Source organism: Columba livia, chromosome 2 (assembly GCF_036013475.1).
Source record: "Columba livia isolate bColLiv1 breed racing homer chromosome 2, bColLiv1.pat.W.v2, whole genome shotgun sequence".
NCBI classification, from domain to species: domain Eukaryota; kingdom Metazoa; phylum Chordata; class Aves; order Columbiformes; family Columbidae; genus Columba; species Columba livia.
The window spans coordinates 87,449,485-87,471,772 of record NC_088603.1 but is presented as its reverse complement, the minus strand read 5'-3'; the positions used below and the strand labels follow the sequence as shown (position 1 = coordinate 87,471,772).

Here is a 22,288-nt window from a genome sequence, read left to right as displayed (position 1 = left end):
AATGACCAGCAAGCACAGAGCTGCCTGATACATTAGCCATGATAGAATCATGGCTTTTGTGAGGTAAAACAAACACAACCTAGGCAAATATTTAGCTCTTAACACATGAACAAATACTTTCAAACTAAATATGCTTTCACATCTGCAGGTGAATTTACCTCAGTTATAGGCCTTCTCTGTGTTTGCTTTCCATGGAGTTATGCAAAGGACTTCTACGGAAATCACTGTTTGTTGAAAAGCTTTTTCAAAGTTTGGCACAATGTTGGTCTTTATTTATGCCCCAGAACACATGAAAGTGATGTGAATATACACTTTTCTAAAGACAAATGCACACAATGCGTAAACCAACTAATTTTTACTAATACGACACATAGAATAATTTTATATATGAGCTGGGACATGAAGAAATTAGTATGTTAGGCTATTTATAAGCATTGATTAGTTTAAATGAGAAAATCTGAGAAGCTGCTTATTGGTACTCTGGATACAAACCCAAGGTAAACATTTGTTAGGAGTTACTGCACATGGAATATTTGCCTAGCCTGCCTAAATGTACTGGGCCCAGTTCTCAAAGGAACTGTTTCCATTTGGTGCAAATATAACTCCAATGGTACTGGAGTGAAGTAGTGATTTAGGACTACTGTAAATACTTCATTTCCCTCACAGCTCAAAACTCTATGAGCTGTCAGAGCCCTGAGGACTCTCATAAAGCCTCAATGGTCCCCAAAAGCCTCACCTAGGACTGCTACCCACACCTGTGAGCCCAGGAGATCTATTTAAGCTCTGCAGGGACCTTCAACCCCCACCTGAGCTGGGCTGCTGGAGAAGCAATGGACCTTATGCCTGGCCCATTATGGCACCCCATAGTCTAGATCTCAATGTGTGGACTGGCCTTGGCACTGTTGCCATAGATCAGCCCAGTGAACACTGAACTTGACCCTAACCCTGGCCTGTGGCTTGGCTTCCCAGCTGCCTTCTTGTCATTTCACCTATGATCTAGACTCTTGATTGAATCTGGCCACAACCTCCAGCTTTGCCCTGCTCTCCTGCTGGGGGTGGTGGGATGGGCCCTGGATGGCAAGTTTCCCAGGACTTTCTTTTTACAGCTCTGAAAAGATTTATTCAAGTACTTGACCTGACACTTAACAAAAATCCTGGCAAATAACTGGTGCCTCATTCATTTAGCTGCTTTAAAAATGATATGACAAATCTTCCTATCATATTACACCTTCTGGAAATAAATTTTAAAACTACTTCTAAAAAAGAAAAAAAAAAACAACACTTTAAAAGTATCAGCACACATCGTGGATAACTTAAAATGAGGCTAGAGGAAGGAAGGTCAGCTGTGAGCAAGCTAGTGGGTGGGAGGAAGGTGCAGGGCTGGTGAGAGCGGAGGGTGTTTCAAGGAGACAGGAAACAGTGACAGAGGAAGTATATGAGAAAAAGGCATCCTGAAGTAAACTCACAGGAACATACATCACAGATTCCTGCTGAACCTGGATGGAGAGGAAAACAAGTAACTGCAGGCTACAAAAGTAAAGCAACATAAGCTTGCTGTTCCTTCAAAACAGGTACATAACAAAATTCAATCCTTCTAGGCTGCTGTTATTTCAACTTATTCTAAGTATCACTTTCCATTTTGTAACTGCATTTTCAGTGCACCTATTGTCTTAATACTGGATATTTTATCCTATAATTATGAGAGTATTTCTCACGGTTTTCTGTATTTCTCTGAAATTCTTTACTGGGCTTTTATTCCATGTCAAACGTAAGATGAACGATGATTTATAACATTCATAGTCCATCAACAAAAGGTCTATCAAAACTAAACTCTTCTATATTAAGTCTTATTGTATCCTGCCCTGGACTGACCTCTCAGTTCAGGAAAATCAATAACTTATTCATGCTAAGACAGAGCTATGTAATGACAGATATAATGTACACTTAGTGATGATGGCCTTTTGGTGGGGCAACCCACTTCCAGAAAGCAATTTACAAAATAACAAAATGCTCTCCTCTGCAATGAAATGGTAAATATTCATGACTCTGAATCAGCAAAAAGTGGTTTATGATACTGATCCTTTACATTTAGAGCTAGAAAGATCATGTCCCTGATGATCTGTTAATACATAAGTGTGTGATGTCACTTCATCTGAAGAAATGCCAGAATTGGTGTTTAATTAAATCCCTCACTGAAACTCATCATAAAGATTACTGAATCTTGCTTTCATACAACAGCTAATATAGGATACTAAATCATCCATACAGAAACAATGAAGTAAGCTGCAAGTACATAGTGAGAGGAAACGAATCCACATACATCTCTTTGAATGGATAACTATAGTACTCCAAATTCTTACACCAAAACAAGTCTTCTGCTATCTCGCTTTTTGGCATGCCTCAGAAAACAACATAATACATCTAAGAGCTGCAGTTTATCTGAATATATTCTAGTATTTGAATAAATATTTAATTCCTGTTAAAATTCCTAATGCACAAACTACAATTTAGAGAGATTAAGGTGCATGTAAAATGGAATCAGAGGCCTGAACTCTACATTCTGAGCTAGTGACAAAATGCCCAGCCCAGTGCCAAAGCAGTAGATGGTAAAATCAAAATCTGAGCTGACTTGATCTGCTCAAAAGTTACTATATATATACACAAACAATTTTAAAAAACGCTTAAACCTTACTAAAAGATATTTGACTTCAAGGTGTATTATATTTATTGAATATAAAAAAAGCCCTTGAAACTTCCTTTCATGTTATATAGGTGCTTAATTCTTTTATGACAGAAAAAAATGAACTCAAATCATCAGTAACATAGTGCTGTGACCTTACTATATTTGCTCTGAATTCCAGGTTCTGAGGCTGGGCGAATTACAATACAAACGCACTGCAATCAGTTTTCAAGGAGAATCAATTTTCGGGGTCTCAAGGGACAGCAGCACATTGCTTCAGCACAATTCTCTGGCACTACCAGGAGCTCTCAGCTGGCTCAGAAGGATGCAGCTAAGTGAAAGATGAAAGAACTGCTGCAGATCCACAGCCTTGCTAATGGGAATACTGCTACTGTGCAGCAGTGGAGTTAAAGCGCGAGTGAAAGGAAAGGGAAGAGAAAACCAGTGCAGGTAAAGGAGAAAATGTCCTACGGAATACAGCTGAACAGAAGAAATTAAAACAGACAGCATAAAAAAGGTTGCTCACCTCTCCTCACGATTCTGTCCCACACAGACCCGTCCTCCATGTCGAGGGGTTGGATTGCTGCAGGAACGCTGACGAACTTGAAAGCCTATTCCACAAGTGGTACTACAAGGTGACCAAGAAGTCCATGGTGTCCAGCCTCCATTTCTGGTAGAATAAAAAGCTCAGGCTCTGTCATCTGTTATACATAGCGAATGGCTGATTAGGTGTGACTGACAGCAGAATCTTGCCCATTCATATTTCTGTAGAAGTCATTAATACTACATGGTGTTTCATTTCTTAAAGCATGCTGAACTAAAAGAAAGGTGTTCTGATCCTTCCATATTTCATGCTTTGTAATCAGCAACTGCTAAAGTGACCTTACTACACAAGAAGTAGAAAGATGTGAAACTGTTTAGCTGCTTTTGGTCACTTTATTCTGGGTAAATGTTATCTGCAAACTCTTGTATCAAATTGATGAAGATAACTTTTAATTACATATTGTTCCACTTATTATTTGTGGGTCTTTTCTTCAGGGAGATTAAAATGTCAAGTTTTGCTTCTGATAATGATGAAAGGAAAAAAAAAGCAATAAGTGTCAAAATTCATTAGTTTGCAATTTCAACAGGGTTTTCTCACAACGCACCAAATACCTCATTTGTAATGTAACAAAAAACCTAAGAGAATTCACATGCTGTACCCTGCACTTGTGAACTTTTGGAAAGGACACTCCTGTCCCTTCCCAATATACCCTAGGAAAAAATATACTAGACCAAACAACTCAAAAGGAATTTCATACCCTGTCCTAATCAAAAAATGATGCACTTCAGCAGTTCCCAAAATCTTTTGATGGCTAGCTTGAAGTTTCTGTATTGGTAGAAGACAAACAGAAATCAACAAAAATAAAACTAAATTATAATTAGTTCTTAAGGTTTCATCATGAAAGCAAAGTTAAAATAGTGTCTTACTTGATTTTGAATTCACTTTTTTAGCAATGAAAACAAAATAAATCCAATAATAAAAATGATATGAAATTGTTCAGGTAATTTATCACAAATATTACCACTTTAAATTTCACTCATCTTTGTGACCATTATAAGGGATATGAGAATTGATGATGCAGAAAAAAGTTTTTGAAAAACAGAGTCAGATATCACTGGTAACACAGACAAAAAAATAAGATCTCTGTCAATGCAATATCTGACTCAAGTGGCAAAAGGAATAAAGTACCTGGATACACTGCCAATGATAGTACATGAATCAAGTCCTAAATCATGTTCCAAATTCTCTTCTAAACCTGAGAGACAATAACTCTTGTTTGATTGTTCGGTATCTCACAGCCTGCTTATCTTTTTTATTATTCTTCTCATCTAATGTTATATACTATATTGTTATGTTTTTAATAATTACCCTGAAATGGACTATTTCGACTTACATAGCTTGCAGTTAATTGTGCAGAAGGGTAACCACTTTTATTCACTACCATGATGTGCTTCTGATGTTCAAAAAAGAAAAACAAAACAAAACAGAGACAAAAAGCAGAAAGAATCACTGAAAATAAACAGAATGCACCACTATGTAAGTTTCATCTTGCAATTAAAGTTTTTATAATGTTTTAACAATGAACTCCTAATGCAGTGTTCTTTGCCTCTTTGAGGTGATCTGCTCTCACTGTTTTTTTTCTGGGAGTGGTTATGTGCCTGAAGAAGACAAGACTGGCTGAAGAGTGCCATACAGGTTGGTAATAGATCTAGATGTCATGATACAACCAAAAAGATACAATTAAAGCAGTTTTCCCAAGGCAGAATGGGCGAATACAACAATGGCAAGAGATCTCAAAAAAAGTAAACATTTCTGACTTCCAGAAAAAAGTTTTATGACTTAGAGAACTGAGAAAAAGTATCATACTTTGGATATTACCTGTTTGTTTTTTTTTTTTTTTCTTTTTGAGCTTTTGTTAAAAGTAGCTGAGGACAATATTATTTGGCACACAGCATTTGAAATCACTATTTCTCATCTGGCTCATTCTTTCTCCCACAAAGTCTGAGAAATACTTTCTAATGTCTCATTTGCTGTGGTCATTGCTATAAGCTGTTTTGTGCACAGAATGGGATCAGTGGATTGCAGCTGAGATTTCAAAGGGTAGGTTCTGATTAAGTTTAAAGCATTTAAACCACAAGCGACAGAACCTGAAATTGCTTTGTGTACCTGGAACAGTTGGCAATCTCCATGGTTGGTCCTTCACACAGCCAACCTCCACACTGAGGAGCAGGACTGTCACACACACGTGTCCTGCAGAGGCAGGAACCAACACTGGTACTGTCTGTGTGGGTGCAAGGTTTCCATTGTGACCATGTTCCAAAATGCCCATCCACTGTCAGATTCCTCATCTAGAAACAAACACAACAGAAAGGCTTACCTGGGACCTGACAATTCCTTCATACCACCTTTTAATTCTGCAGTACATGGAGGTACAGCCTTCAGCTACCAACAATAAAAGCCTCCACTGGAGAGATACACCTTCCAGACAGCAAGATACCCTTAAAATTTCTGTAGCTGCCAGGCCACTGGATGTCACCTCTATAGCAATAACAATAATCACAGCTAACCATTACCTTTCGCAACCATGCCTGCCTACAGTGATTCAATGGAATCTGTTCTGATTACCATATTCCCTGTTTCCTGAAATTTAACTGTGATTAGGCACATGGATACTGTCTGTAAAACAGCACGTGTAAGAATGCTTGTGGAAACCTAAACCTAGATCAAAAGGCAGAGGCAGCAGAGGATAATAGTCCAGGGTAACAAAAAGGGATGAATCAATTTCAAATCTCCCAAATGAGTATCTTTTTCATAACAACACTTTTTCGAAGTACGTATCATATAGCATCATTTCATAAAAGCGAAATGTGGTTTTAAATATAACTCTGTCTAAACATTAAGTGTAATTACATGTATAAATCCTAAATACATTTTTAAAAAGCAGCATCAAACCCTACATGATGAGACAGTTTGCTCCCACTGAAGTCAATTCTCAACACCTTTGGATGGAAGGGTCAGACCATTTTCATCTTGACTGGAATGTTTCTATCATGCAGTTATAACACATGTTAATAAGAAATCTCTACTGTCCAGCTGAAACAAAATGTGTTAATGGAAATTACAACAGCCTCCGTGGTTACTGGAACTTTTAAAGAAAGTGGGGCTGGACATGGGAATTCAGCTCTCTTAACAAAGACGGGAGTTCATATTATTAGTTCTTTTAGCAAGGTGTTAATCCTGACAAAACCGTGATCATAAATGGAAATGTTGGCCACTTTTTCACCTAAATGCTGAAGGACTTGCCTTTCGACTGTCACATTTTAACTTCCAGTCAAAACAACAGTACTAACAAGTGCAGGCTAAACAGCATTTAAAGTCACCCTTAGATAATAATAAATATGTTACCAGTTGTAGTCAGGCATATTTTATCAAATGTTGAAGAACGTAACACTGTAAGATTTACTTATATATTGAAATAGGAACTACAGTTGTAGATTTTCACGATGGTTTGAAATGGTGTCTCCCTTTGCTATTTTTAGTATTATTTCATTTTAACAGTGGTGAGGGAAGTATACATTTCACTAATATCTTGAAGATACAAGAGATTTGATTACAGCACAAGAGATGTTTCCACTGCAGTGCTGGGTGCTGGCTGATTTTTTCCACTGTGGTAAAGGTTCCATAATTTCACTATTAATTACATTCCTCATGATTTATTTTTCACAGATACCGCTTCACCGCAGAACAGCTATGTGTATATTCTGCCAGCTTCAACTGACATCAACACAATTAATCATTTAAAAATTCTGTTGACAGCTATTTATTGAAAATAACTCCCCAACCTTTGCTCGTGCAGAGTATACACTGCTGTTTTTCATAAGACAACAGGAAATACTTCTTATTAATTGACAAGTAAACCCATTCTCTCTTACACTGCTAGTCTAACAAATACACAGTCCATAAAATAGTAATGATATATCCCCAATCCAATTAATGTCAGAGATGTAAAAATGCTTTCTATTTCTATGCTGTACCAAAGCATCTTTATTGTTGCACCTACAATTACAAACTAAAGCTACAGTTGTCTATGGTTACTATGATTTACATCAAGTGGTAGGGAAAGTATTCATAAAACTTAGCTGAAATCTTGAGCGCAGAAGCACATACTGATGGCAGGTTTCTCTTTCTTGATTTTTTTCCCCTACCTCTGTAAAGATCATCCCACTGCAGTCTCTGCTGTTCCCTGTGGCTCACCTGCTCTGTCTCGCTATGAATATCTCCCTTTCAGAAATGATATCAAACAATTTCATCATAGGACTCTAGGAAATAAAAATCTACTGGTGAGCCTTTCTGCATCCATCTTTCAGGTTCGTGCCTCTGTGCTTTGAGTAAAGGTCACATCTTCAGTGACCAAGTACTTACATTTGCTCTTTGGTTTGAGATTACTTTGTCTAGAACTCAGTGGCTCTGGAGCATTTCCTGAAGCTGCTAATGAATTAATGTAAGATCTTGTACTATACTCTCTCCCATCATTTGCCACAGCTGTAAAAATAAAGTCATTTCATCTTGCATACTTATGCAAAACAACCCCACAAATTAAAAAACCAAACCAAAACAAAACTTTCCTTGTAAAAGTTCTCTGATAGTGTCAGACTGTATTTTCAAGTGGTGGATTGCAAGTGGTCCCACTGGACAATATTGCAGCAAAACAATGAATCTTCCTTGCTATAAATAATATTGGATAAATAGTAAGGATATCTGACCAAGTGGAAGAAGTTCAAAGTAGATACATGTGCCACAGCATGAATTTCTATCTGTATTCATGCACAATTGGTGTACTCATGCCAACCAAAACAATAACCTGAAAAAACAACTTGAGAATTAAATCAAAGAAAGCTAATAAAAATAACCACATTTGTCACAAATTATCTTCAAAGTTCAGAGAGACAGTAACACAGATGCTCAGCTACCTCTCCTAGCCCACTCGCTGCTCTACCACAACATGTCAATAAATATTCAGAGAGATGAATAATTCCCTAGGAAATAATTTCTCAAGTGCAACTGGTCACACTTTAAATTTTGGGCTAAACTAGTGCATAAACAGGCCCTTCTCTCTGAACTGAGTTTAGAAGAAACTGGTCATGCATGAATCTGACAAAATTGCTGTAGTTTTAAAAAGATCGGTGTAGTTTCACGAACAATTAACATATTGGAACCGATTGGAAACAAAAGAGGAAGGGTAGATGGTTTCTAATATTCTGTTATGTTCTGCATGCAACATTATCTAAAATGTATATAGTGAACGTTAAGGATGTACATAGCTCAGTTGCCTACAAAATGAAATTCATTACTTCTTGGCTTACATATCCTGTGAATATAGCACATTAAAATGCTGTAAAATAAATATTTGAAAGCCTCACTAAGCAAAATTGTAATTGATTGCAGTTCACCAGAATACAGTGTTACTTTAAAGGAAAGTTTCTATGAAGTTTGAGAATTTGTTCAATAATGTGTTAGTTAGAGTTCAGGGATTTAAGACAGTGGTAAAACCATGCTTTTCAATTTAGACAGTTAATTCCATAATTTTTCTTACATTATGCAATCCCAATCTGTTCAACTCCAAAATTCCTTTGGAGGCTTCCTAAATCTTTTCATCTCTGATATGCAGAATAAGTCTCATAGCTGCGGATGAGCTTCTGATCAATCCTTTGGTGCTCCCCTGCTTTCACTAGACTGTCAAGTCCTACATAACTGTCATATAACAGATATTAAATAATTGTTTTTCCAGTTGAATGGAATACAATTGAATTCTGCTTTCTAAACCATTCCTCCCTCCCCGCCCATCCCCTCCTGGCCTCATGTTTTGTATCTATGAAAGAAAATGAGGGTGTCCTGGTTTTGTTAAAAACAAGTTTCTCTTTCAGTGAATTTTGCCTGTCAGCTAAAGCCTTCGTATTAACTGCATTTTCCGGGAGAACCAGACACATGTTTTGGTAAACCTAGCAATGGAATGCAAACTTATTGATAAGCACAGATGGACATCTCGCGAGAGTGGCGACGAGAAACAAGTGACCAAGAAACTGACCAACTGTATATAACATTCCATTCACGTGAATACTTCATATAAAAGTGCGAGATCACAAGGATCTCATCCCTTGTTCCTTTTCCCTTTTCCCTTTTTCCTTATGGCGACATTAGGAGAGGACCTTGCTAGTCGTCCCTGCGAACTGAGGCCTAGTGAGAGACTGAATCCAGCTCCAGTTGGCTGCAGAGTCCAATTCAGGACTTCAGGTGCCGGCTCTGCAGTTGCTGAGACTTTCAAGATTGGTTTTGTATATTTTGTATTATTTTCTCTATTCTTATTAGTAGCATTAGTAAAACATTGTTAATTTTTCCAACTCTCTTCTCTCTGTCCTTCTTTCCCTCCTGATCACCTGTGGGAAGGGGGGAGAGGGAGGGGCAAAAAGGGGTAAGTGGGGGGGAGAGGGGGTTAACAATACATCTGCCAGGGTTTTATTGTCACCCTGCAATCTTAACCCTCGACAAAGGGCTTATGCCAGAATTCAAAGATTAAGCAGTAGGCAGACCACTCATGCAAATATCAACCAACCAACCCATTACAGTAATCCCTCCTAATACAGTAACCCAGCTGGGCCACAAGCAAACCCTCCACATAACCACATTTAGCCTGTGGGATTAGCGCAAGGAGATACAATATACTCCATGTACTTAGAAATAAATATACTGTACAGTGCACCCAGTTACTTGCCAGTCAGGGAGGCAAGGACAGCATTAGTGACTGAATCCAGACTTTCTGTAAGGCCATGACTATGTCTATGTTAGCAAGTGGAATGCATATAAACTGCAAATCTGGAAAGTAAAACAGTTGGTGTTGAATACTTGACACATACACCATATATATTTTGTGGCTTTGCTTTGGACTCACTCTAGCCAAGGACCAAATGCCTAGTAGTAGTTGGAGCACATTTTTGATTTAATTTCATCTGAAAGTAATGTGTCTTGTCTGCTTCCAGACTGCTTTGTGATGTGAACCAAAGAATAGTAGATTGGAAAAATCAGAGTATTTGCCCCCAAACTGCTCGTGATTTGAGCTAAAATGCCAATGCAGATAAATATATTACAAGCCTTTTTTATTTGGTGACTATGTGAGAGCACAGATGCAAAGGACAGTACAAGATATTGTTTAAAAAATTCCTATTTGATGTCAAACACAGACAGTCAGAACACAGGACCTAGGTCTCAAGGACCTCAGAATCAGTGATTTGTATCTACTAGGCTGCTGCAACACATGTAGAGATCACAAGTGAAAGCGGGCAGGACTTCATACTAATTTTGCACATCTCCAACTCAAACAAAGCCCAGCTTAAGAGAAGGGAGTGTCAGTAACAGGTTAAAAGGAGCTTGTTGAACACATGGACACTACAACATAGATGTTGTTTGAGCATAAATTCATAGATGCATGTACTCCAGTGGCAAGTGGGGACAAGTTCAAGAAGTCCTTAGCAAAATAGTAGAAATGATTTCGAAAGGTTTCCTCTTCATGGGCAGAAGGCAAAGATGAAGTAGCATCAGTCCCCAAAGGAAAGAGCTTAGTAGCACAAAGAAGATCCTTCTTGACCCTCTTTTTGTGCTTTTTGGAGTGAGGAAGAAGAATCAATATTAAAACAACACTGGAACCATGTTAAAAAGGAGAGATATAAATAAACTTTGTTGTTTTGTTTTTATTATATTACATTTATTCAAAATTATTTTTAAAAGAGGAGTGTTAAACCACTGTAAATATTAAAACTAAGTCTATTAAAATTATCACTCCTGTCATATATGTCTGTGAGTCTTACCCAATTCACCCTTCCAATCCATGGACTTCAAAAGATGTTACATGGACTTTTGTACTAGCAATGATTCTAAAAGATTATACCACTTTTTTTCAAAGTACAAAATTGAGAAAAATTGTGCAGAGAAAAACATGTCAATATCACTTATCTTCGTGAACACTTGATTTCAAGGTGGGAACACAGACATCGCAGGTAAAAAACCCCTACCCTTTGAAAGCACTATAAATAATTTGATCACATTATATAAGGAGTTTGATAAAAAGTAGAAAAGAAACTAAATATCCTGTTAAAATCTGATGGTAAGGCCTGAGAAAAATGGCATTAAATACAGTTTTCTGAGCTTGAAAAATCTATGCCAGCTCCTTTTCTTGGAATTCATATGGAATCAAACATTTTGAGAGACAAATTAATGTATTTGGACTTACTGGACACACTGTAATGCTTTGCTCCCATTGACTCATGCTCAGACTTTCTTCCAGCGTTGTGCATTTCTTCATCACCATGTCCCAGCCACAGTAAGGATCTTGGGATCCAATACATGCACTGTGAATGAAAACCAGCCAGAAAACATGAACATTGATCTTCATCTCTACTAGCCAAATTTCTCTAAATAACTATGAAACATCTCTTTGTATTTCATAGGCCTAAAACAGATAGTGAAATTGATCTGTGTTGTGGTATGGCAGAGATGAAATGACAAAACAGAAGAAAAATTAATTTGAGTGCTTACGCAGAGCTAGGATTTCTTTTAAGTGCACAGCTGAATTTCTGTCTGCATGCATGGTATGCTGTCAAAACTTACTTTTGTACTTATTACTATAGAATTACAGCAATTCATATTATAGAAAGTATACCTTGTCTGCTCAAAGTACAGAAGATTTCAGGAGTTACAGTTCATAGTCTTTTCTATCCATTTTGGAATTACAGCTATCATTTTTGTCAGAAATCAAATTACAATGTCTACTCTTTGAAAGTTAATTTGAAAACACTCTGATTTGTTTTCTTCGCTACTACAGAATTCCTGGAAATAAGTTAAAAGGGGTGCTGGTAGCTGCCATCACACCTCTCCAATATCACATGCTGCCCTATATCTTTCCTTCTAGTGGCAAATGAGGAGGAAAAAAGAAAGTTAGAGAGAAAGATGGAAGTCCAGCTTCTTACAGACTATGAAATACCCACTATACAAAACTAGAAATTATTTTCTCTATTAAATGTCAGCTTTCTCTTTCTACTGGTAGGTCAAGTCTTAACAGTCCAGGCAATAGTTCTGCAGCTTCATAGCTCAAGATACATAAGAAAATTGGTGGAAGTCCCATCATAGTGAAGCATAATATAATTAGCACTTGTAAAAGTACCTACAAATTCCACATAAAAATAACAAATTCAAACATTTTGTCTAGGTTATAAAAAATGTTAGACTGATCATTCTTGTTCAACTTAAATCCATGGGTATTATCATTCTCTCTGTAATTGTCCATTCACATCACATATATCCAGTGAAGGATCACAAAGATGATTAAGAGACTGGAGCATCTCTCGTGTGAGGAGAGGCTGAAAGAGCTGGAGAAGAGAAAGCTCAGAGGATCTCATCAATACACAGAAACACCTGAAAGGAGGGGACAAAGAAGGGGCAGCCAGGGTCTTTTTGGTGATACCCAGTGACATGAGTACGTTATCACTCTGAGGGTGACTGAGCACTGGCACAAGTTGCCCAGAGAGGTTCCTGAAGTCTTCTTCCTTAGAGATATTCAGAAGCTGCCTGGATATAGTCCTAGGCAACTGCCTCTAGGTGACCCCTCTTGAGTAGAAGTTTCAACCAGATGATGTCCAGAGGCCCCTGCCAACCTCAACCCTTCTGTGATTCTGTCCTTACAAATCCTGTGTTTTATTCATATTTCTATTTATCTCTTGCATTCCTCAGGTAATTCCATGGTAACATCAGACAAAACTCAGACTTACTATTTCCCATGGATGCTATTCCATAATACCATCAGAGAGGATTCTTAGTGCTTATAAATTTCAAAGAACTCGTTTCTACAGTATACTTGGCAATGTGGACTGCCAAGACTATGTGGGATCACGGTTCCCATCTGCAAAATGGGCACAGAGTAAGAGACATAGTAGCCAAAACTCCCTAAGTACTCCTAACTAGCCTGCTAGTTTGAAGAGAAATCTTTTGGTTTAGGGGATTCAGTGTTCAGAAGAGGGTTCCCACTGATGGCTCTTGCAGCTGTGAGCACTTAGCATTTTTGTAACGCAGGCTGCACATGTTTCCATTTAACTATCTAGAAAGTGAGGAGAACAATTAATGCAAATTACAGAAAGTTTTAAGTGTCTTGGCCTTCCAGTATTTGCAAGACAAGATGTTCAGTGATCTCCTTCAGAGTATCTCTGATAAAGCACGTGTTTTATGAAAAAAGAACAACAACAACAAAAGTTAAAGGCTGACATAATGCACAACTGACAACTTTAGCTGTGCTATTTCTCAAAGCAGAAGTGCTCACTTTTCCAACTTCACTATTCCTTTATGTTAAGTGCTAATATTTTTTAAATGTAGCTAATACGCTTTAGATGCTTTTTATTTAAAAATATTTTAAAAGTCAGTATCCTTTCATTTCAAACCACACTCCCTCTTCCCTGAGAGTAAGCTGATCCTTCTCTCATTCTGCTCTTAGACCCCATTTCCTCTTTTGCTTTTGTTTCCACATTATTTTCCACTCAGCAAAATCAAAATGGCTTGAACCTTTCATTACAACTCATTTAGAGGTTACAAGTAGGGCACTAACAGCATATTTTGATCCATCTTACAACTTCTTGATATCAGAATAGATCCTAGTCTGATGGAAGAAATAAAGTTTAAAAAAATGCTGAAAAGTCCTTGCAGTGCTGGGAGAAAACATGTTCAATCACTCCATGGACACTGAACATGGCCATTTCAGTATAGCAAACAGGTTCAGAGAGCCCTGGACCAAATTAAGACGAGGCAGTTATTTTCAGAATTTAGTTGAGAGTGTCTACTGAGCATATGAAAACCATAATTTCAAGAAGTTAATAACTCAGTTAACCTCATGCAGATGACAGGAGGCTAAGTAGGAAGAACTTTCTCCAAAACTGAGAAGTATTAACACTCTTCATTAATTATTTTATTTTTCTTTACACTAGGATACATAAATTAGTCCCAGAAACATGGACTATTCCAAACAAAGCAACACAAAATTTTGTCTGAGAAGTATACTTCACATGAAAAATTCCAGTTTTGCCAACTTTTTTTTTTTTTATTGTCCCAGACATTATTATATTTAGGTCTCATCTTGCAAAAAGCTCAAGTTTTGAAATCTTATGTTCAGACAGAAAAATCATACCACTAACATCTAGTTCAGCATCATCACTCTCTTTCTGGCATCTCAGTTCACCATGTCAGATATATTTATGAAATGAGGCAGGACTTGGCTTAAATAGCTGCCCTGTTCTCAGGTATTGGCAGAGCAATCCTTTTTTGTTCTCCTCCCTGCCTCACATCTTAGACATTTTTCTTATTTATTTCTTTTAGATCTCTGAAAAGTGGATATATTTTCTTTTAAATGAAAAGTAGAACAGAGGTAATATGCAGGTAATTTTTAATCTGTATTTGCTTAATTATGTCACCATTTTCTTTCCTTTGAGGGATAATTTAATGTGTGAATAACAGCAGCAAGTTATTTTAACCTTCTATGCCTAGACAAAAGAAAAAACTGATAACAAAATAAGCTTACAGATAGAAAATGAGGATAGAACAAAGCTGCTGTTGTGGTTTAACCCAGCAGGCATCTAAACACCACACAGCCATTCACTCACTTCCTGCCCCCAGTGGGATGGGGGAGATTCATGAAAAAAAAGATAAAACTCATGGATCAAGATAAACATAGTTTAATAGGATAGAAAAGGAAGGGAAAAAATAATAGTAATGACAACAGTAATAATAGAATATACAAAATAAGCGATGAACAGTGTAATCGCTTATCACCTAGAGACTGATGCCCAGCCTGTTCCCAAGCAGCAGCTCTCCAGACAGCTCTCCCCCTAGTTTACATACTGAGCATGACATCATGTAGTATGGAAGATCCCTTTTGTCAGTTTAGGTCAGCTATCTCAGCCATGTTTCCTCCAAACTTCTGGTGTACCCTGAGCCTACTCACTCATGGGGTGGGGTGAGAAGCAGAAAGGTCTCGACTCTGTGTAAGTGCTGATCAGCAGCAGCTAAAACATCAGCATGTTATCAATGTTATTCTCATCCAAAATCAAAACCACTGCACTATACCAGCTACTAGGAAGAAAATTAACTCTATCCAGCTGAAGCCATGTCAGCTTGCAAATCTGCAAATATCAGAACTTCTATCTGAAATGTGAAATCTAAAGGAAATATTATTTATCTCTCAAGTATGTGTCCTTACAGTCCTCCATAAATGAAAACTGTATATTGTTTTAACTCTTTCTTAATGAATCTCTCTCCTAAGGGACAGCAATAAGAGACAGCTTCAGTGCATACACGAAACAACAAAAGAAATTGTACAAAATGGTTGCCAAATTTGTGTAAGCAAGGAAAGCAGAAAATGAGATACCACTACACAGCTTTATCCCTTCCTCCTCCCAAATCTCTTTCTAAATTAAAGCCACTTTAGATGCTACTATTGAAACATTAGATGAATTTTATAATTGGTATTAGGTCTTTCAGTTGACAGGACCCTTTCAGATAGTGGCACTGGAAGTAGCAGAGCTGTTCAGTAAGCTTATCTTATCTTGTTTACCTTACATCTCAATTTCACCAGATATAATAATAAATGCTTTGTCTGTTATTCCCAGTAGTCACCAGCCTACATGTCTAAGATGTCACATGATTTGACCCAGGACTGCTAAAAGTGGCAATTTTGTGCAGGAAGAAAATTCAGGAATAAAAGTGAATTTGTTCATTCTAAGACTCTTGATGCCACTTACCCTGTAGAGTCAGCACTCTCTACAAAAGCATTCAATAGTTTTTGGCTTCTACTGATTGATTCTAATTTTCCTCTACACTGACAATTCACATTTTTACCAAACATAGATGGTAGGTAGTTGAGTGTCTCTCCTGCAAGGCATTCATTTGGTTGTGATGGTTCCATATGCCTACTGACAGTCATGCAATGCTTAAACAATGGATTTTGACTGATTAGTAACAGAACCATAAGTTACCCCCCTCCAAAGGAAGCCAGCAATAGCAGGTCGTTTTTCTCAGCTATTTTATAATTATCACCAAGTGGACTAGCAAAACTGCTCTACTTCGATTACATTTGAGATGATTTATTCTGACAGAAAATGAGGCAGAAACGAACACCATTCAGAGCAAAATATATTAAAAATCCCATACAGTTTTAGACTAAAAAGAATTCATTATGTTTTTCAAAGAACAACAAAAAAAACCCTTAATATTAAAAGCTATGTCCTGATACCTTTGATTTCAAAGAGATTTTTAAATCTCCTTTTAGAGGAAAAAGATATTCCCATATTAATATACACTTTAAATGCTAATCTGGTATCCTCTTGAGCCATAACATTTTATTCAGAGAATGTATAAATGTAAGAGGTTCATCTTCGATGACTGTTCAATGAAACATTTTTCTGGTTTTACCTATACACAGCATTTTGAAGAACAGAGGATATTTGAGCCTTCTGACCCGTTCAAATCCTTTGTACTGAGGTAGCAATGCCCACCTAGTTCCAATTACTGTCAGCTGAGATCTGGACACTTTGTATACCAGGAACGGAACATGGGGTCACCATCTTATTTCACAGAAGCCAGATTCCTCATTGCAAATTTGAACAGACAACTGAAGATAAAAGCCTGTCTCATGTTCTGAATGCACTGTCTTATCTGCTTCTGAATGAAGACATCAATCTGATGCCGGACTTCTGTACACAGGCACCTATCAGTGTTTTCATTACTACTGATTTTGTAGCTATATATGTGTGTGTATATATATAAATGCAATGAAGAATGGGGATCTAAAGATATAGATCAATGATGCAGAAGAACATGAACAATAGGCACACAATTTATTAAGTCCTAGGAATTCAAACTAAGATCCTTGTCAAATATTCAGAATCCTGCTTAACCCTTGCATGTACCATTAAGAAAAATAAAATCCTTTAATTATCTCAGCCACTCTGTGTGGATTACCATTGCTTCTTTGTAAGTGAATTTCTATAAGGCAACAAACACCATCTAGGCACAATTCAATCTAGCAGTATGCACTGTCAATACTAGCCTTAAATTCACAAACTCCTCCTTTCAAATCCAGAATCAGAAATATATGTATTTTTTTTTTCAGTAAAATTGTTTATAACGTACAATTCTCTGAGCACAGATATTTCCAAGTGAGTCTACCTGGGAAAAATTTAAAAGACAACTTTCAGAGCATATTCTCTACAAGAGAAGGTAGGCTTGCCGTTCATTGTAAAGAAATAACATCTGCGGTCTTCAACCATGTCAATCAGCCAAGACAAAGCTTCCAGCCCTCTGATTAAGAGGTAGGAGCACTGAAAGGCTGGGACAACCAGGTGCAGATAGGGTGTTCAGAGCACATTTGATGGGCTGAAACTAAAGCCTGCAAATCTGTGACTGTTAAATAGGGTCTGACAATCTAAGCTATCTACAAAACAAGACAACTCAAGAACAACAGATTTGGGGGTCTTCCTACATATCAATGTCTTCCTAGATCAGAACAGCAACAATAGTGATTGCCCAGGTTGGACATATTTGCTTCCATACAGCATCCTCGTGTCCTTAAAAGACCTGCAAATCTTTAGCGGATATAAATGTAAACAGTGCACACAACTTCCATATCCTTCTAGTCAGCTATAACCTAGGTTCTTTTAAACTTATATGTTGAGATTAACTTTATACTAGAATATGAATCAATTTCAAAGATAGCAGGCCCAGATTTAGCATGTACAATGTGACCCCTTAAAAGTAGTAACCAGATAGCAAGTATCTCAACATTTTGAGGGCACTGTTACCTCTCATTCCAAAAGTAAGTGTAGGTGCCTCCACTGGCCTGAAAACATTATGTAGAGCAGATGGTCTTTAAAGCCACTCAGTTTGGGGTCATAGAACTGGAGCATCAAAACTCCTGTCTTGGAATCCTGCCCACAGTGCACACTACTGCATCAAGAATACTCTGTCTTTCTCTTCCATACATTCAGTGAACTCCAAACTCAGATTTTAATTTTCTGTACAACTTCACATAAATGAAAATGTCCACAAAAAGATAATAGAATATTAAGAGAACTGCAAATAATTCTCATGAGAAAACAACTGGTGTGTAATGCAGAACATCATAAACTGAAATACATAGGATATGTGCTGGCCTGACTGCATAGCAGGCTAGTACCCGATATGTTAAATTATTTTAAAATAAAAAAGAAAAAAACCTTCCAGAATTGCCTTTGTTTGTTTGTTCTTTTTTTTTTTAAAACATCCAGTGCCTTGAACTTCTTTTTCCAGAAAATACACTTGCCAAGTATCAAATGACTAGTGAACTGATCTCTTGGAAAGTGCGTTGCTTTAACCATGTCAGGTGATTTTCAAGAAAAACTTGACAGTAACTACACTGAACATAAAATTCCTTAAACTTCTGGTATTTTTTAAAGCAATGACTTGGACCATGACATATGAAAACCATATGCTGGTTTAAAATTTTTATTTCTAAGTTCACTTCTTTGTTTAATAACTTGCTAATAAAAATCTGAATTGCAAATATACAGTCAAGTCCATCTGGTTTTCTTAAGACTTTGCAAACTAAAAAGAAAAGACATTTTCCTTTGTCCTCATAGGGTACTGCAATAAATACATTGGGAGCAGGCTGTAAAATTCTACCTGTTTATCAAAATTCCTTCTTGTTTGCCAAAAATGTGAGCTTTAAATATTACATGTGCATGCATAGATCACACACTGTAAAGAGTTGTGACTAAATATTTCAGGTGCAGAATAATGCAATTGTGTAGTTTGTCCTCTGATGCACTTTGTGGGCCTGACAAAGACACTTTCTGCAAAAATGCGGGTCCTCAAAGAGGAAGAAAGAAATATAGGCCACCCTCAGACCTGTATAGCTTCAACTGAGTCCCTAGTATGGGAATCATATTGTACTTGTTTTGAGTGTGTTTATTTCGTAGTTTTTCTGACTTTGCTAATGTTCTCATAGTTTCACACCAATGGAAGATAATTTTGTAGTGCGTCTAATACCTAAAAAACCTCTTCACTTTTTTTTTTAAATGTGCTTATAATCTAGACAGGATTATGTTTTCTCCTAGTTTGGGAAATTTATGAAGACTCTGAATCTGGAATACTACTCTGGAATCACTAATTCAGACTATGCCTCAAGGGGTTCCAACAGTCTAATGTAGCTGTGTGTTTCTCTGATTGAAACTGCAATAAGGATTGCATATTTTGAAATAAGGAAATCCACCTGGAAATCTAAAAATAACTATTCTGGAATGATTATTTCAAAGAAGCTATTTAAATTCCATGTGTTGGCAAGCTCTTCTGGACACATTAGCACGTAGTAATAGTTTAGACCACATTACTCTTTGTTAACTTTTATAACCTTATTATATAGGAATCGTTATTCTGCTATGTAGTGATAGCCACAGTGGTTTATTCCCAGGAAAAAAAGGCTAGCACTGAATGAGAGAGTTACTTCTGAGGAAGCTGCATCTATGGACAAGGAAAAATAAAAGAATGCAACAGCAGTTGAAATACTTAATCCAATAATCTTGTTGGAGTTCTAGGAATGAAATAAAGCACAAGTAAATTTGCAAAAATTTTCTTATGTTAGTTAATCCAGTACCTCTCTTATAATTGTGCTGCTACAGTTATCTTTTGTGTATGTACAGATTGCATAGTTGATGGTTAACAATGAAGCCAAAATAAAAATGATGGAGTACAGAGAGAGAAAAGTCAGGGTTATCGTAGAGTAGTTATGATAACATTACTCAGCAAAATAACGTTGTGACCCAATAATATTTTAAGTACACCAAGTAAGAAACAATACTCAAATTTTCCAAAAGTTGGTTTTTCACACTGTTTATACAGCTTTTAGCAGATGGCACTATTTATTTACTTAGACATAACATCATAGTGAGATCAGTTTTCAAGCCTTCTAAGTGTGTGAAACACCTTCCATCAGAAATACCAATTCTTGACCCTTGCTTGGTAAGATTTTGCAGAACATTGGGCTGAAAAACCTTTCATTGCCCCTACTTTCAAAACTAATGTACTGAAAATTCTACTTCAAATTATTACATCAACAAATTTGCCTCAGAGAAATCACTGCCATCCAAGGTTGCTTTGAAGGCTACAGCTGCCAATAAAAGAAAGCTGACTAGTTCTCCATTTCAGGGCATGGAGTCCTGACCCCCTGCCACAGATCTTATTCCTTATTACAGATGGTTAGAGCCTTCAAAGTAAATAGCAAACAATGCAACTTCCAGGAGTTTAATAGTTATCTTCTCATGCTTATCATTCTATCTCGCATTATAGTCAATTAATGAGTATACAAAAGTCAGTTACACTTTATGCTTGGCCTACTCAACTCTGAAGAAGTACAGAGAGCTGGAGAATTCTTAATGAAGATAAAAGCTCTAGTAAATAATGTTGATGGTCTTCTGTAAAAGTTTGACGTGTAAATTACAATACCGAGGTGATAATAACCTGGTCAAATCTTAAGGATTTTTCCCAAGGAGAGCCAAACTAAGGTAACTGCTTTGCTGTTTCCTCCTGGAGCATGACAGTGGCAGGGCTTTTTGGAGAACTGTTTGTAAGAATTCATATGGCCCAAACTACTTTTCCCTACCTGATTCCTGAAAACAGCAGGATTATGACAGGATGTTCAAAACTATTCAGCTATTGGCAGAAGTCTGAGGGAGACCCCGTCCATGAAAACTGTCAATCCAAGTAACTAACAGAAGCTACTTATAAACAATTAAAACATTGTGGCATAATAGGAAGTGTTGAGTAACGCAAACTACAGGTGTGACAACAGGCTCTGCCTGTGGTATGGTCTGCTGTCACAGCAATAAATCGCACTGAACTGCACCTAGTACACAAAAAACAAAAACAAAAACCAAAAAAAAAAATCAATCCCCAAATGTAAAACAATATTTTCAAGGGCCTCTGATAACAGTGTCTGTGGGAGTGGAGCCATGAGCTGATAGAACAGGACCGTCCTGAATCAGAGGGAATGTCTGCCAGAGGCAACACTGTGTCACAGAGGATTCCACCACAATAAAGTGCTGGAGGAACAGATTTACAAGGAAATACATGTTAGCAAAATATGTACAGAATATCAGGGTGATAATTAAGGAGACATAATAAGTTACAAATAAACGCAGTAACCACATGCTTTAGAGTTTGGTACATGAGGACAAAACAAGGAATAATGCAATAAAAATAAAACCCAGACAATCTCAAGAAAGTTCTCTCAATATTGAGATATTAGCTTGTGTAACAGTCTGCTCAACAGAGGGACTGCAGTTGCATTGTCTGAAACCCTTGCAATAAACCTAAACAAAAAGATTAGAAAAGATTAGACAGTGAGCAGTCTGCCTGTGACACAAAAAGGCAGGACAGATGAGCTAGTACATCTCCAGCCTTTTGGCTTTTTTAAGGCTGTTATTTATATACAAGCATGCTCTATTTCTCAAAAATTATGTGAAGTAGATGCTAAAGACTACACATGCCCTTGATCTGGGGAAGAAACTCTAGTTATTATTGACGGAAGTTCAGAATATAGCCTTGGCACAGTATGACAAATGTGAATAGATAAAATAATCCAAAAAAAAAAAAAAAAAAAATGTCCCAAGGCATTTTCCTTAGGTAAGGTATACTCATTACTCTATTTACCCATTGCTTAGTATAGAAGTAATAGTTGCCAACATATAACAAGAATGTGAGTATTAAAGCACCCAGCAATGCAGTGACTTAGTTTCAGATGTCTCATCACCTAATGAAATTTATAGCCCCAAGTAATGTACCTACACTCTCTCCACATGCAAATAACTAAATACACTTGAAATCTGGCATAAGACAGGAAAAAACATGTCAAGCCAAAAGTAAGTGATAAGTGAGAAATAGATTATGTCTGCATTTTCCAAACAATCTGAGTCTCTAGTGATAGATGACAAGGAGATGACTTATTT

General features: G+C 37.1%; 1 protein-coding gene and 1 long non-coding RNA gene across 23 annotated transcripts in view; one reads left to right on the top strand and one right to left on the bottom strand.

Moving 5' to 3' along the window:
* SEMA5A (semaphorin 5A) overlaps positions 1–22,288 on the bottom strand; it is a 348,961-nt gene that overhangs the window by 77,026 nt on the left and 249,647 nt on the right. For all 22 annotated transcript variants that reach the window (XM_065052681.1, XM_065052686.1, XM_065052695.1 and 19 more), the window contains 3 exons: positions 11,506–11,623; positions 5,391–5,572; positions 3,207–3,350 (listed from right to left, as the gene is read on the bottom strand). In XM_065052681.1, coding sequence (XP_064908753.1) covers positions 3,207–3,350; positions 5,391–5,572; positions 11,506–11,623 — 444 coding nt within the window. The remainder of the gene's footprint in view (positions 1–3,206; positions 3,351–5,390; positions 5,573–11,505; positions 11,624–22,288) is intronic.
* On the top strand, positions 1,339–4,805 carry LOC135578565 (uncharacterized). The gene is made up of 2 exons (XR_010470350.1): positions 1,339–1,571; positions 2,862–4,805. It is a non-coding gene; the product is annotated as an uncharacterized LOC135578565 (long non-coding RNA).